We start from the raw sequence: 15,965 nt of genomic DNA, 5'->3' as shown, positions 1-15,965 counted from the left end.
ACGTTTGTATCCCTCCCCTTTCCCAGCACTGCCTCCTATAACTAATGGCTCAGTCAGGCCAGTCATAACAAATATCCAGCAAGATTCGTCATAATTGTGTGTGCGCATGTGTGTTTGTGTGTATGTGTGTTTGTAATTGTGCAATCTATCCCCTGGAATATATAGGGTCTTTAAGAAAGGGAAGGCAGCAAGGTGGGAAAGTTAGAAGACGGAATATATTGAGGATTCAAAGAATAAAAATGGAGAATAAAATAGAACGGAGGGAGAAATAGAGCAGGTAAACAAAGATACACATACTGTTTATACCTCCGTATGTGTCCCTTTCACCTCTCTGGGTGTATAAGGACATCATTGACTATCTTACAAATCACTCAACATGGCAGTATTGTGTGATATTTGCATTAGATATTTTTATAAATTTGTCTGGTTTTAATTCACTAGATAAGCTGAAAATCGGTATTTGTGTTTAGAAGGTTATTTACTCCACTTTCCCAACAGATTTTCATGCTGTATATTGATACAATATCAAAATTCTTGTACTGTCAACACATTCTCAATGATTACTATGATCAGTGGCTCTACGCATATCGACATGGTGCTCTAAGTATCGCTCTAGTGTCTGTTTTGGATGGTGTGTCAGTTCTCATTCATTGCATGTATAGTGGTTTTTCAAAATAAACTTTTGTGTTCACAGGAAATGTACAGTTAGTTTCAGGCATCAAAACTACTTAAGGGTAGGAAAAAATATCAGGGTTTGAGTTAAAAACAACTTCATCTGTACTTCACTACTGGATGCAGTGACATAAAATGTGACATACTGTATCTACTGTACATATTGAAGTTAATTTACAGGCTAATTTAAAATGATAATGAAGAGTTTGGGTTTCATATGAGGCACAAACACCATCACCATAGTCTGGGGTTCATTTGACCCATCCACCACCCCTTTCACCTGCCCTTAACGGATCAATGCATTTGTTGCTCTGAGAATCTAATCAAGTTTTTACTTACTTGACAGCTTTATGCATCTCATACAGACACTAATGGGGACTTGTCTGTCCTTGTCTGAAGTCAGAGGAGTTGGGAGTGAGAACTGGTTGATACTTTGATAGGGCTGGGCAATATGGCCAGGTAACAATATACACTCACCAGACACTTTATTATATCTGTTTCAGTGTTGTGTGTGTTGTGCATTCAGAGATGCTCTTCTGCATATCTTGGCTGTAACAAGTAGTTATTTGAGTTACTGTTGCCTTTTTATCATCTCCAACTAGTCCGGCCATTCTCCTCTGACCTCTGGCATCAACAAAACATTTTGGCTCAGCGAACTGCTGCTCACTGGATATTTTCTCTTTTTCAGACTATTCTGAGATGGTTGTGCGTGAAAATCCCATTAGATCAGCAGTTAGTGAAATACTCCAGTACGACCAGTCCGTCTGGCACCAACAACCTCTCCACGTTTAAAGTCACTTAAATCACCTTTCTCCTCATTCAAACTTCAGCAGGTTGTCTTCACCATGTCTACATGCCTTAATGCGTTTAGTTGCTGCCATGTGATTGGCTCATTAGATATGTGCTTGATTGAGCAGTTGCACAGGTGTACCGGTGACTGTATATCACGATATAGCATGTTTTCTAATAATTCAAATAAATGATCTATATGAAATCGCTACACGGTAAATCCTATTTTCTATACTCCATCCAATCACAATGTAAATAGTCATTCAAATGGAGTAAATATAGCTGGAACAGTTTTGCCATTGTTTTTTGTTTTTTCCTTTTTGACATTAAGATAGACCGGACATAGGAAAACATATACACAAGTAATTTTATAACATTTTGATGATAAAAAAAGAGTTTTTTTATCCGGATTACCAAACTACAGAGACCTGCAGAGAAGAAGCAACACAAAAGGCAGAATGAACATGCACATGAATGTTCCTTTGCATGTGTCCCCAGCTTGCAGTATGTAAATTGTATCTATGTAGCTGCGGCTGGATGCAGGCGGGGTGTCAGAGCTACAGTGAGCACCTTCACACACTCTCGTGTCTCTGCAACAGATTAATAGTGGACTCTGAGACACTCCCACAGCTGGGCGCTCACATTAATGCAGATATTTAAGAAAGCCATTCCTTGCTTCCTCTTTATAATAGGTCCTAGTATAATTTATTGCTCCTGCATTTTCAAACGTGTGTGTGTGCGCATCTGTTAAAGCAGAGGAACCAGAACACACTTTCCTAATGTGTAACACACACACATAAAAGCACTGTAGGCAGCGCACACACACACCACTTGACATTTTATATGCCACACTGTAAGTTGCTGTTATAGGATTCATATTTAGTACCTGCTGCACATTAGCTGGACTCGATGAAATGAAAGCTGTTGCCGCGCTGTGTTAAAAGGGCCTATTGGACATAGATACAGTTATGAATCTATAATATGAGCACTCAGAAAAGAGCCAGCAACTTGACAGTAATAGTGCGGCCTAAAGAGCCATTCCAGCAGGTAACAGTCCTCTTTGCCATCATCAGCTGTTGTTTCTTTCTTATTGGCCACTCACTGGGCCTTGCCTACACTCAACTATTTGATTTCCATCGTTCTTAACCGTCCACATAAATTGTCAGGAGCATTAAAGCTGTCCTCGACCGTTTCAGACAGAGGAGGGGGGGAGAGAGCGAGAGAGTGAGAGCTGGATACAGACAGCGAGGGGAGGGGAGAGGGGTGAGGAGAGAGAATAAACAAAGTAAGTGTTTTGCCTTCCATCAGTCTCCCGCAGTACTCAGCTTTATGAGTCCCTCACTCCAAATGCCTCAGCCGCAGCCCCCGCTGCCTGGCCATTGATTTTCATATTACACTCTTTTATGTATTTATTTATTTCATATATTTCTTTTTAAACATCATCGATGAGCCGCAGGAGGACAGACGGGGCCTCTGGCGATGTTAATTCTCAGTTGCAACCTCATCCTCCACTCTGATGGCTTTAATGGAGGCTAAGGTGTCCCACGGGAACAAGCAAGCCCGGCGACATGGGGAGGGAGGGGAAAACAGGGTTGAGGAGATGGAGATTTAGAGAAAAAGAGAGGTTTCTTTTGTCTGGTGTGGCAGAGGAAGGCAAGAACATCAGGCTATTGCGGGTAAAGATAAGCTCAGCCTCGCTCAGAGCTCATTCCCCTTTGCTCCAGACACACAGGAGTTGTTTTGGGAAGGACAACCTGTGCTGAATTAAGGTGTGTCACACTTTTAGGCCTCTTGACAACTCTGACACAATAAATATCTATAATCCCTGGCATCCTCCAGGACCCCTGTCAGCTTCGGACCTGTAAATCATTCAGGATTTCCCTCCAAACTGTGATGTTACTGATGGCAGCCATGGGTGTGAGGGGGAAGGGGAGATCACCCGGGCACCTGAAGGACACTCCCAGGAGGTGTGAAGGACGGGGAGTTTGGCGTCAGGCTAATTTGACCGTGGGTGGCAGTGCTCACACGCTGAGTGGCAAGGTTACCTCTCCCTGCTCAGAGAGGAGACCCAGATTCAATTAGGGCCGGCCCCGGTCTGCAGATCCTTTTAACACGGGGGGCCTTCCCAACACACACACACATACTCTTCTCACGGTTAACACACACAGTAAACACAGGGCAAACTCATATGCATGCACAGGCCTTCACATACAATACGCACAAAACATATGTTTGTGTGATAATGTCCTGCTGCATCAGTTACATTTCTGTTTGTAAATGGTAAATGGACCTGCACTTATATAGCGCTTTTCTAGTTGCTTTGCGACCACTCAAAGTGCTTTACACTACAGACTGCGCTCATTCACCCTTTCACACACACATTCATACTGGTGGCAGAGGCTACCCTAAACGGTCCCACCTGCCACCATTGGGAATCCATTCACACACCGATGAACACAGCATCGGGAGCAATTTGGGGTTCAGTATCTTGGTCAAGGATACTTCGACATGTAGGCCGCAACAAACCGCCAACGGTCAGGGATCGAACCGCAAAAACACGTTTTTCAACTTGACTTCCTACTTTCCTTCTTTGAGATCGATTCTATCACAATAGACTGGAAAACTCCTTATCTATTTATTTACCAGGAAGTCCCATTGAGATAAAAATGGCAACTTCTTGTGGAAAAACTAGCCATGGAACATGGTAAGTAGAAAAGTCTGCAAAATTTAGAAGTAAAAGCTCTAAAAAATGCTCCAAGTTGTTCTGTCTGGTCCTGATGAAGGAGAGTCTTCCTCTCCTCTGTCTTGCTCAGATCTGTGTTGCTCTCTGATTAATGGCACCTGCTCATCATAATGCTATCTCCTGGAATCTGCATACCAATGATCCCAGTCGCCTATCGATTCACCCCTCATCTCCCCCCGCCACACACACACACACACACACACCCTGGAGACTGATCTCCATACATACACACACACACACACACACACACTCATTCCCTCTCTCTCCCTCCCCCTCCCCCCGACCACTGTCATTATAAAAGTCAGCAGCTGCTGCATGCATTGATCATAAATCATAATTGCTTGTCCATTTTTCCCCACTTGTTTAATGTTGCTGTCAGGGACAGTAGGGGGGAGAAGAGGGGAGGGCGGGGTAAGGAAGAGAGGGGGAAAAAGCCCTCAGAAAGTTTATCGAGACACAGAAAGATGATACAGAGAAAAAGAGCTGAAAGAGAAATGGAGAGGAAGAGTTGGAGAGAAAGAATAGATCGAGTTAAGTTAAATACAGCTTGTGCTCATTAGAGGAACTGTACACTGTAAAATAAAAATTGTGAAGTAAAAGGTAAAAAGTCTAGCAGCAAAAGTTGCCAAAGACTTACCGTAAAACAGTCAACACTCAAGTTATTTTAAAGATAAAAATAGTAATGTCTGGGTAATATTTATTTATAGAGAGAATAAGTTTAGTGTTTTACTTTAATATGACAGTAATGTTATGAGTATGTTTTGCTGGCAGATTTTTTACAATTTTTTTACATTCAATTCAAAGTTTTACTACTGTAAGAAAACAGAAAGTTGCCTCAATTTTACATTCAGCAATTTGTGTATTTTTACATAGAATTCACTGTAATTTTACATTCAAGACCATTAAGTAATGGAATAATACTGTAAAAAAAAATCTATAATGTTTTTAAATTAATTTTTAAACTTTTAAATAATTTACAGATTCCAATATACATTTTATTTAACATTTGCAATCAAAGTAATTTTACTTTTTTGTAGCATTTGCAATTGAAAACCCTGTAAAATAATACAATACATTTCTGGAAAATATATTTTTTTCAGTGTAGCTCAGGCTGTCTGCATAAACTTTTAACACTGCTGGAGAATATTTGCTAACAGCCCGCTAGTTTGGACCTGGCTACTTCCAGGGAACCAAAGCTTTGTTGCCGAAGTTAAATCGGTAATACTTAAAGTGATTGAGTTTGCTGCAATGTTACATCTCCAGTCTAATTTCTTTCTGCATCTGTTCTTGTATTTCCTGCAGAGAGCAACAGAGACTGAGCGTTTGTTTAGTTAGATTTTTGCAGCTGTTTGATTTTGGGGGGAAAAAATGTGTTTTTTCATATATATATTTTACAGATAATCTGCTGCCTCACATTACAAGAAAACCCTCCTTGTTTTGTGATGTAGCAGAGCTGTCTGCCAGTCGTCTTGGCTAAGGTCTTTTTTGTTTACAGTAATTACACTAATGTCTCAAAATGACTGTTGCGATGATTTATTGCTGTTAAATTCCAGCACCTTTTTAAGTAGTATTTTTATTTCCAGACAAAACATTAGTTAGTGAAAGACGCTGAGGAAGCCGTAGTTTGCCAGCAAAGTTTTGTCTATTAAAATTAATTTACCACTTATATTCTTGTTACTGTTGAGAATGACACTATTCTTACTAATACATATTAGAAAGATGGCACATAAGAAAAAGAATGGGCTTGATTGCCTACCAAATACCAAGGACAATTGGCAGTTGGATTGGCATTGTAGGAAAACATTAGTGCTTTTACAAAACACATTCACAAACATACACATTTTCTTCAGACATGCTGCAGAAGACTCTACAACCTCTACCCACAATCTCTCCTCTGGCTCAGAAAAACAATGTAACCCAGAAAGGCCAAAACATAGTTTCAGAGATAGGCTCTGTGTCCTATTTGTATTCCTGACTGAGTTACGTTACCGTCTCTGATATGCCCTTGATCCCTCACTTTAAACACCTTGGATTGGATGTTTGGAGTACTCTTGTGCGGTCAAAGGAGAAAACAAGTTAAACTCCTTTCCAGAAATGAACTCTACATTTGTGACAGTGGCTTTGTGGTCTCTCTGCAGAGAACAGAGTCGTTTTATTTGATCCTCTATCCGACTCTGGTCATTCCCGCACTCTGTTCGGACAATCTGACTGGTAAAGAAACAAATGTATACACACGATCATCTGTCTTTGGACCAATTTTGGACAAGTTACAGTATTATTTTGATCTGAAGTAAATACGACTGTGTGCTCGTATCTTTTTACATCCTTGATTTGCTGTCTTTCTCTTTCATCCATCTTGCTTCACATCATTTGTGTGGTAGAAATGATGAATTGGTGAGACTTAAATTCAGCAAAACTGCAATTGTACTAATAGATCAATCCCTATCCATGCTGCTCCTAAGCATATTGCTGCACCCCATTAGGGTGATACACTACACAGTGCTGGATCTGGAGCTGCTGCTGCTGCTGCTGCTGCTGGTATTGTGCAAGCAGCGGCTTTATTGAGCACTCTGCTGACATCCAGCCCAGCATTTCTGCACCGCAAGGGGAAACTTTGGATGACATGTAAAAGCAGGGGTTCAGTGCGACATGCCTCCGTAATGGGATGGGAACAGGGGTGCACCAGAGGGGGGTGGGAGGGGGGTTACTAACTGCAGGTATCGGGGGGAGAGTGGTGGTGGGACGGGGAGGGAGGGAGGGAGTGTCTCTTCCAGGCTGCTTCCAAAGCAAATGGAAGACAATCCAATTTCCTGTGATTCCATCAAGCCTCCGTCCTGGATGAAGGGGCATTAGGGAACGCTGAGAGGACAGGCCGCTGACCCCTCACATGAACATGCAAGAAGCATGTACGCCACACACACACACTGGCAAAATAATTCCTCACAAACGCGCACGTGGTCATACTGTGTATTTGTATTTTCTCTTACAGTTTAGTCTCACTGCACTTTAAGGCCTTTATTCTATTTTTTGTGATCATACTTTTCTGTGTGTGTGTATGTGTGTGTGTGTGTGTGTGTGTGTGTGTGTGCGCTTGTTTGTGCTTGCTGAACAACTGACTGCAGATTAGCGCTCACTGCAGATTAGGGCTTAAACCCCTTACACTTTAATTATAACTGTATGTATTTATGTGCATCAAGGTCTTTTACTTGGCCCCGGCTGTAAACATCTGTCACTGCCCCATTGTGCCGTTGGTGTATGAGTGTGTGTGAGCACGCATGCATGCATATGTGTGTATGTATGAAAATTAGTTGTTTTTTATCTGTAGATATAGTATCTGTAGAATGCTGGGTAGTAAAAAAAATTAGCCTTTACTCAATTGCATGTAAATTTCTTATTTTAGTTCCCCCTTTATCAAAATTGAATTCAAATGGCTTTATTAGCTTGAACAAAGCCCTCTCACATATTTGATATTAGATATCACATATTTCATATAAGATACATAGGTTTCATATAAGCAGGCTCTCTGATATACCGTGACAGTCCATTATTTCTGATTAGTACATAGTATAATATAGTGCACTCCTAATTTAAAACCGTTATTAAACACTAAACAAATCTCTCTCTTTTTTTGTGGCTCTTATATTAGTTGTGAGCAGCTGTTCCTTTACCTATAGGAACTGTCAGTTTCTCTCCCGGGGTTAACACTGAGAAGTTTATTTTTTTTTCATTGTGAGAGACAGACACAATGTCTGCAATACATCACAGGTTGCGATTTTACTCGCAGACAGACAGCATTGTTGTCCTGGGTTAACTATGGCACGCTTTCCACGCTGGTGGCGATTTGCATCTGTGCTCCGTGATCCACCCAGAGGGAATAGAAAGCTCTAATCCAATCAGCAGGTCCCTGAAGTGCTGCCCCTGAGAGAGAGAGAGAGAGAGGGAGAGAGAGAGAGAGAGAGAGAGAGAGAGGGAGAGAGAGGGAGAGAGAGAGAGAGAGGGAGAGAGAGAGAGAGAGAGAGAGAGAGAGAGAGAGAGAGAGAGAGAGAGGAACGGAGAGAGTGTGAGAGAAGGGGAACAATAGGATCACTCTGCACTGGGCCTAGCCAGAGAGGGAAGACAGGAAAGTGACAAAGAAGGAAAGGAAAAGGATTAAGATTGAAGAGGAAACCGAATGGGAAAGGAGAGAGAAAGGTGGATGTGGTAATGAAAGGAGAGAGAAGAGAAAAAGAGAGGAGTGACTGGAAAAAGAGAGAGGTGACGGCGGGCGAGGTAATGAAAGAAAAAGAACGAGGGAGGTGTGGTTTGGAGGGAGGGAGGTCAGAAGAAGAAGAGTGGGAAGAATTGGAAGAGAGTAGAGGAAGGACATGGAAGTGACCAAAAACAGGAAGGTGCGTGAGAGGATCTGATTTTAGAAGGGCAAAGGTGGAAAGACTAATGAATAATTTCACCATAACAGTTTTAGTAATTTGGAGGTATTTCCACCGCAGTGACATTTTACGGCGCAGAGAGAAATGTCACTGCGCCTGCTGGCTTTTAATCTGTCTCTGAGCGTTTGAGACCATTGTGCTTGGCTCATCCACTGCTCTTGTTCCGAGACTGGAGGAAACAGTTTGACCATTTATCATCCTTATGAGGTGCAAAGGCAGGCTGGGACAGTGATTAAGAACTGAATCTCCTGTTGATGATGCCTGTCATATATTGTGTCTTATTATACCTGCGCACACACGCACTATATTTCTCCATCCCTGTCCCCAATCCACAGTTCTAACAAGAATTATATCTTTGCCATTGACCCTGTGACCCCAAGTATCATTTTTACCACACACACACACACACACACACACACACACACACGCATACAAATGCACGTATGAGACACTCCATTGTCCCTGAGCTGATGTGTATCAGGGTCACACAGCATCCATGGTTAATATATTTCACAGATATAGCTGTAGAAAGTCTATATTCATCCTATAGTTGACAGATCTCATGAAAAGACCAGAACTTGCTCTTCTAACAAGTATTTCCTGCCCATCAGAAGCCTGATATCACTTCATCCTCATGGCCCTATGGCGTCCTGTGCCATAGGCTTCTTCTGTTGTAAAAACAGATCAATGAGCCACACAGTTGCAGCTGGACGACACATTTATTCATTATCATGATCACAGACAAACTAGTTGTTTTGAGTCTATGCTACAGTGCATACACCATCCTGCTGCTGCTAGAAACACCACCCTGATTACAAAAAAAGTTGAGTAAAATGTAAATAAAAACAGAATGCATCAAATTCAGAACTCAGAGTTTATGGTTACAAAAACAGTTTATAAATAATAATAATAAATATATGGCACAAATGGCTCAAATAATAACCCCCACCATCTGTTTATTTTCCAAAGGATTAACTAATTATCGCATTCTGATAACGTCCCAACTTTTTCAGACTTGGACTGGTACCCACTAGAGCACCAAATATATATTAATCTATTGTTCATTCACGTCTTATCTAGAATCAGAATCAGAATTGTTTTTATTGCCAAGTAGGTTTTCACCCACAAGGAATTTGCTGTGGTGTACTGGTGCATAAGATCAGACAAAGTACTAAACTATAGATATAGATTAAGGCAAGTACTTCAGTCAAACAACAGCAGCTTAAATAGAAAAAAATGAAGAATAAAAAACGTCATTGTACCAAAAATAAACCATCATCTAGACCATCAATACGAGAAAACTGCTAACTTCAGCTGTACAGTTGTGATTTTGAGTCAGAGATATCAGGGATTTCTGACGACCACGGCATTTCCAACTTGATCTCTAAGATCATATATTAACACAAATGGAATCAGTTAATTGAAATGAAACTATACACTGTTTGTTTGCATATGCGTTCACGACATGTGTCGTGAAAAACGTGATAATGGGAGGTTTTCCTGTTCCTCCCACTCTGCCCAAACTACTTATTAATACATCATAATGCATGGTTGTTTGTAAACAAAAAGAAAAATATGAATCCAGTTTCAGCTCTGACATGTGTCGGGGAGTTGAGCTGTAGAGAAACACCAGTTGGGTGTTTTGTGGATAGATAATGCTGGAGGCATCTCCACTGTAACATGTTGAGTTTCAGTAGCTTGTTGGTTCTGGTTGTTCGAAGCTGCAAGTCACCTGTAAGTTGAGAGATTTGATTTGCAGGTCACGTGTTTCTCAAATCAATATCTGCTTTGCTACAATGAAAACATGGCACATTTTGTCCACAGCCAACAAGTAGGAGGTGATTGGTATTCTAGTAGCTGTTTGTAAGTTTGAGCAAAGTAATTTCTCTCACACTAAATATTCTGTTATATCTGCTAACATTAAGTCTTGTTTTTGTCTTACAGGATAATGAGGGACAGACAGCGCTACATTATGGTAAGAAGGCCCCTCTTGTTAATATTGTGTACTCACTTTAAATTTATTTCTTTTTCTGCTATAAAGCTTTTTCTAAGTGTATCTATGCCTTTTTAGCAAAATGGAGAATATCTAATTTCGGAAGGAAACCCTTCACATCTATCGTATTCTGACATCATTTTGTATTGTGTGTGTACTTTCTTTCTATACAGCAGCTTGTTTTCTGCTCTTTGCCAGCATTGGTTTCAAATTTGTCATCTTTGCCTCCTCTTCCTCCCACACGCTCTCCTCCATTACTCATATTTATTTTCTACAGTTGTTTTTCAGTCAGTTTCTTTCATTCCTCTCTGTTGCGTCCTGTGTGTGCATGTGTGTGTCCTTTGGTATGTATGTGAGCATGTGTGGATGCCTGTCTTTTTTTTTTTTTTTTGCGAATGTGTGTGTGTGTAATAATCGGCAGGCCTCCCAGAGGAAATCAGCACCGGTCCTTAGACTCCCCTGACCCTCTCATGCCCCAACACACAAGTCCCCGAGGGGCGTTTCCCGTGTCCTCTGAGTGTGTGTGGCTGCACCATCTGTCCCCCAGCTTGGTGGCGTTGGTGCGGGCAAGTTGCATCACCCACCGGAGATCTGCACACACAAACGCACTCAGCAGAGGAAGCCCCGAGGATGGGGCATAAAAAGATGACTAATAAACATAAGCGATGAACTCCAAGAGACAAATAGCAGAGAATGAAAATTCATTCCCACCTCTCTTTGCACAGGGCCACAGTAGCTGGCAAGTGATTAATTGAGGGTTTACTGCTCACCATAAATTGTTCTCCTCCTCTACGGCTCCCCTGAGGGCCAGCCACTTTTTACAGCTCAAGGCCCAGGCGAGACACCCGCCACGCGCACACACACACCGCTTCCTAAATAAAATACTGTTTAGAGCAACAAGAGGAGGACTGCAAGCGTGGCTGGAAAAATAAGCCAGCCTTTGTTAGTCTGATTTGGCTGAAAGACAAGTTGTTCTCGTAGTGTTTGATACACACTTCATGCTATTCATTGACACAACTTGGGCATTGCACGCACTCTTGCTTACACACTCACGTGCATTCCGATGTATCATCATATCTCATGAACACACACACACACACACACACTCCCTCCTGCCAGCCCGCCAGCCACCCCTGGGCTGGAGGTTAAAAGGCCTGGCTGTCAATCACTGTGGCTGCTGACATCAGCGATCATGGCGCAGCACAGAGTCTGCTCTTTAAGAGGAGCGAGCGATTGACACCGACAGAGAAGAGCACTCAGAACAAGAGAGGAAGAGAGAGGAGGTGGGGGTGAAGGCGAGGTGCCAGAGGGGCGAGAGGTGCATCGGGAAAGCAGGGACCTGCTAACTGGGTTAAGAAAGTGCAAGCCTCCCCCGCTTCCTCCCCCTTCTACACAGAGAGAGAGAAGACCCTTTTAGTGGGGCACAAATTGCCAATGGGGCAGAAATGAAGTGTTTGAGAGAACCACAGGTCCAGGCCGGTGTCAGTGCTGGGCCTGCAGATGGGCTTTTCATTAACTGCAGCACTGTATATGCTTTACTAACTACAGTACGTAGAATAAAGGGAAACCTGGTTCATTACCTTATACAGTAACTGTAGGAGCCATAGTTTGTATTTAGTCTGAGTTTTTATATTTGTTTAGCCTGCAAGAATTCTTTTTCCATAGTTGAAATGAGTGTGGTTTTACATTATTTACCTGTTTCTTTAGACAAAAAGGCTCCAATAAAATTTTCTGTTGACTGTCATCATCTTCCGACATATTGCTTTAGTTATTTCAGTTGAGTTTATTTGGAAACACCATAAAAAGCAATTTGGACTTCAGCACGGATGACTTTGAATGTGTTAGTCTCAGTTAAGTCTTTTCATTGATAGCAGTCACTGCATAACAGGCTGAAATCAGCTGCATTGATCCACAAAAATCCCAATTATGACATTTATCCAGGACCTTTCATTCAATCTGACTTGTTTTTGCAACCAGGGGAGTCGCCCCCTGCTGGTCATTTGAAAAATGCAGGTCTACAGCAATTTCATGGTTGCTTCACTTTTGAGGTTGGAGCTTGCCACGGCAATCCATCCAACTATCCAGCTGTTGGAACAATTCAGTTTTAGTGGTAAATCGACTGAGAGACAGCTGTATGCTGTTTCCTGCTGCGCCTAACCTCCAATATTCTGTCTCTCTCTTCTTTTCGTAGCATCGGCGTGTGAGTTTGCCGACATCGTGGAGCTCCTGCTGACGGCTGGAGCCGACCCGTTCATTAAAGACATGGAGGGCTCTCTGCCTGAGGAGGTCACTGAATCCAGCGCCATCTCCTCTCTCCTGCGTCAGTACACGGCTCCAAAAGGCTAGATGGCCCACCTGCCGCCCCCCTTCCTCTCTCTCATCCCTGCTCCACTCATTTGCCCATCCTCCTCCTCCTCATCCCTCCTTCTTCCCTGAAGAGACTCTGTTCATCCCCAGCAGATAGTAGACCAGGATTGCAAAAGTTTTATTTGATTTTATTTTCAAATACCTGAGGTGAGTTTGATTTTGTTGGCTCTTTGGATGCACAAGGTGTAAACATTGGCCCTTCTGTTTGATAAGACACATGAAATGAAGCACACCACATGTATTTCCATTCATTTGAACACTAAATATTGACTTAATTTGCCCAGTAGGGCTGGGTGATATGACATACTGTGAGTACTGGTGGAGTTATACGAAGGTAGTTTACCTCAAATATCTCTTGCTGTATTTGATTAATGCATGCAGTGTTGCAACTCAATGAGCAGGACTGCTTATTGGCAATAATGAAAGGATTTGTGCGTCAATGTGATGAAGTATCTGGATTTGTCAGGTAATTCAGTCAGAGAACAACCAAAAAAAGACATTCCCTTCCACTTATTTTATCTGTAAACGGTACAATTTCAGAAAATTCATATCACAGTATATATACTGTATATATATATTGTTACTGCGATATGAAAGTGAATACTGTAATAAAATATTTTATACATATCACCCACTCCTACTGCCCAGGTCTGACAATCAACCAGGCCTTTTAGTCTGGGTCAGCCCTCTCTGACCATCTGTTCATGATTCAGTTGTTACGTTGAAGGAATGCTTTAATCATTTGTCATTTATCACATTAAAGTCTTCAACAAATACTTTCCCTCTGACTTATTCTCTGCTCGTTAGATAACTTGACAGTGTGGTGTTCTTGTCGTACTTCATATTATTCAGTACAGTGTATACTCCTGTACAAGTAAAACCTGAACTCACGTTAACCTAAATCACACATTACACATACAGATTAAACTGAGTGTTTTCATTCACAAACCTTTTTATACCAAATATTGTTTTGGAAGCATAGATAGTTTATGATAAGCTTTATCAGAATAGTAAACGTTTGTGTTAGAATTGATGTTTCAAACGTTGCACAAACCAAAGAAAATGGGAAAAATGGTGATAAAAAACCCCACTAAATGTAAGAAAACAGAAGAGGAATTACTGATTTTGTCAAAGGAGTCTGGTGGCTTTTAAGAGTTAACAGCTTTAGTTCCCCGTCAGAAAAGTTTAGCAGTTTAGCATTATGATAAAGTGGTGAATATACTCTACATATATAACATACATTTTAACTGATAGAGATTTTTTTAAGGTGGCTAAAATATATTTTGCTGCTGCCCCTGACCACAGCAGTACTTTGCTTAGCTTCTATGTCAGTACTCCTGTCTGTTTCTCCAAACTGAGGGCCTGTCGAACACCATCTTCTCTAGGTAATACACTGACTGTGGATAAGTACCTCATACAGCCTCGCTTCAATAAATCCGAACTAACCCTTTAACTAAAGCTAGAAGAAGATGCAAATGCACGTTTTGTTCACAGCAGCAGGGACAAAGCTTAATCCTTTACTCTCTAACACTCCCTCACTCCATGCCGGCCCTCATCCCTCGATGTTTTACTTAACAGGAAATCTGCCTCGACACCAGGCGTTAGATAACGGCCTCAACATGTCTGGTCGCAGCCTGTCAGTCACTCACAGATCTATGACAGCAGGAGATGGTCTGCGCGTCATTGGTAGTCATCACCAGGGGCTCCACTTCAAATTCAATTTTTGTCTTGACAGCTGTTGTACAGTGCCTGCCGTGAATTGAGATGCAAGTGAGCTGTGCTATACATGAGGTGAATTAAAATGTCTCAACATGATGTCTCTATCTGCATCCACGTCCTGTCCTTCCCTCCTTTACAAATAACACGGGCGGGGGGGGGGAGAAGAGAGCCGGGACTATTTTTTTCCCAAAAGTATCATCAGTCACTTTTACAAACTTCAGCCACAGAGCATTCAATGAAATTTTCTGCCTCTCCCTCTATGAATTTTGAGGAGGAACTCTACATGAAATCGTTTGAGTATTCAACCTGAGTCTGAGACGTGCTGGGCTACAATCCCACAAAGAGACACCAGTGACCATCTTGTTGTTATGAATTCCGTCCACATCTGGCCATTAGGCTGTTGGTGAATCTCTAAAGCCTGTTTGGGGCCCGATGTTGTCTCCTCGTTGCTTCCTAAACCCCGTTATACTGGCTAGAGGTAAGAGAGGGTGACGGCAGTCGTGCTTCCCCCCCGGCTCGTCTGCGAGACTCTGACACTAAGCCCATTATGCTTCCATTATGGGGCTTCAATTTTCCTCTGAGCTTTTCGCTTTTGACACTGCAGCTTCTTCCCTGTCCAAACCGCAGACTCACACACCCCCCCCAGGTCCAATGCTGTTCAGCCGTTCTGAATATTTATGCATTATTCAGAGGTGAAAAGTAATAAACTACATTTTCTCAAGTAGCAAACTTAGGTACAGTTTTAAGGTACTTTGCTTGAGTGCTTCCATTCTGTGCAACTTTATACTTTTACTGCATTATATTTCGGTAGGAAGTTCAGAGGCAATTCTTTACAGTGTCTCCAAGCTGCAGCGACATGTTGAATAGTAGGTTTTTTATTCTTCTACATTTTCTATTAATTATCTAAGCAGGAGATGGTATGTTTTGTCGCATAATGTCTATAAGTAGGGCTACATTTCACCTTTTCTGTCAAGCTGTGTGTTTACATAGATGGCATTTGTAACATCGATCAACATGTCTCAGGAGACACTTGACTCTATTAACTGTGGGTATTATCTCTGTTTGCTGCCAAAAGTACTAATTCAACTTTTAGTTTAGTAACTAAGTACATTTACTCTAATGCTGTACTTAAGTACAATTTTGAGGTACTTTACTTGAGTATTTCCACATACGTAACTTCTTCTACTCCACTACATTTTGAGGCAAATATTGTACTTTTAACTCCACTACATTTAGCTGCCTGTCTTAGTTACTT

General features: G+C 41.8%; 1 protein-coding gene across 1 annotated transcript in view; it reads left to right on the top strand.

Annotated features, from left to right (window-relative positions):
- acbd6 (acyl-CoA binding domain containing 6) overlaps window positions 1-13,767 on the top strand; it is a 34,034-nt gene extending 20,267 nt beyond the window's left edge. Inside the window, exons 7-8 of the mRNA XM_059340785.1 lie at window positions 10,576-10,606; window positions 12,816-13,767. Of these exons, the coding sequence (XP_059196768.1) occupies window positions 10,576-10,606; window positions 12,816-12,970 (186 nt within the window). The 3' untranslated portion in view covers window positions 12,971-13,767. The remainder of the gene's footprint in view (window positions 1-10,575; window positions 10,607-12,815) is intronic.
- The last annotated feature ends 2,198 nt before the right edge of the window (window positions 13,768-15,965 follow it).

The sequence above is a fragment of the Centropristis striata genome, chromosome 9 (genome assembly GCF_030273125.1).
Source record: "Centropristis striata isolate RG_2023a ecotype Rhode Island chromosome 9, C.striata_1.0, whole genome shotgun sequence".
In the NCBI taxonomy this organism is placed as follows: Eukaryota; Metazoa; Chordata; class Actinopteri; order Perciformes; family Serranidae; genus Centropristis; species Centropristis striata.
Note: the sequence above shows the minus strand (reverse complement) of the source record. Positions and strands in the feature narration are given on the sequence as shown.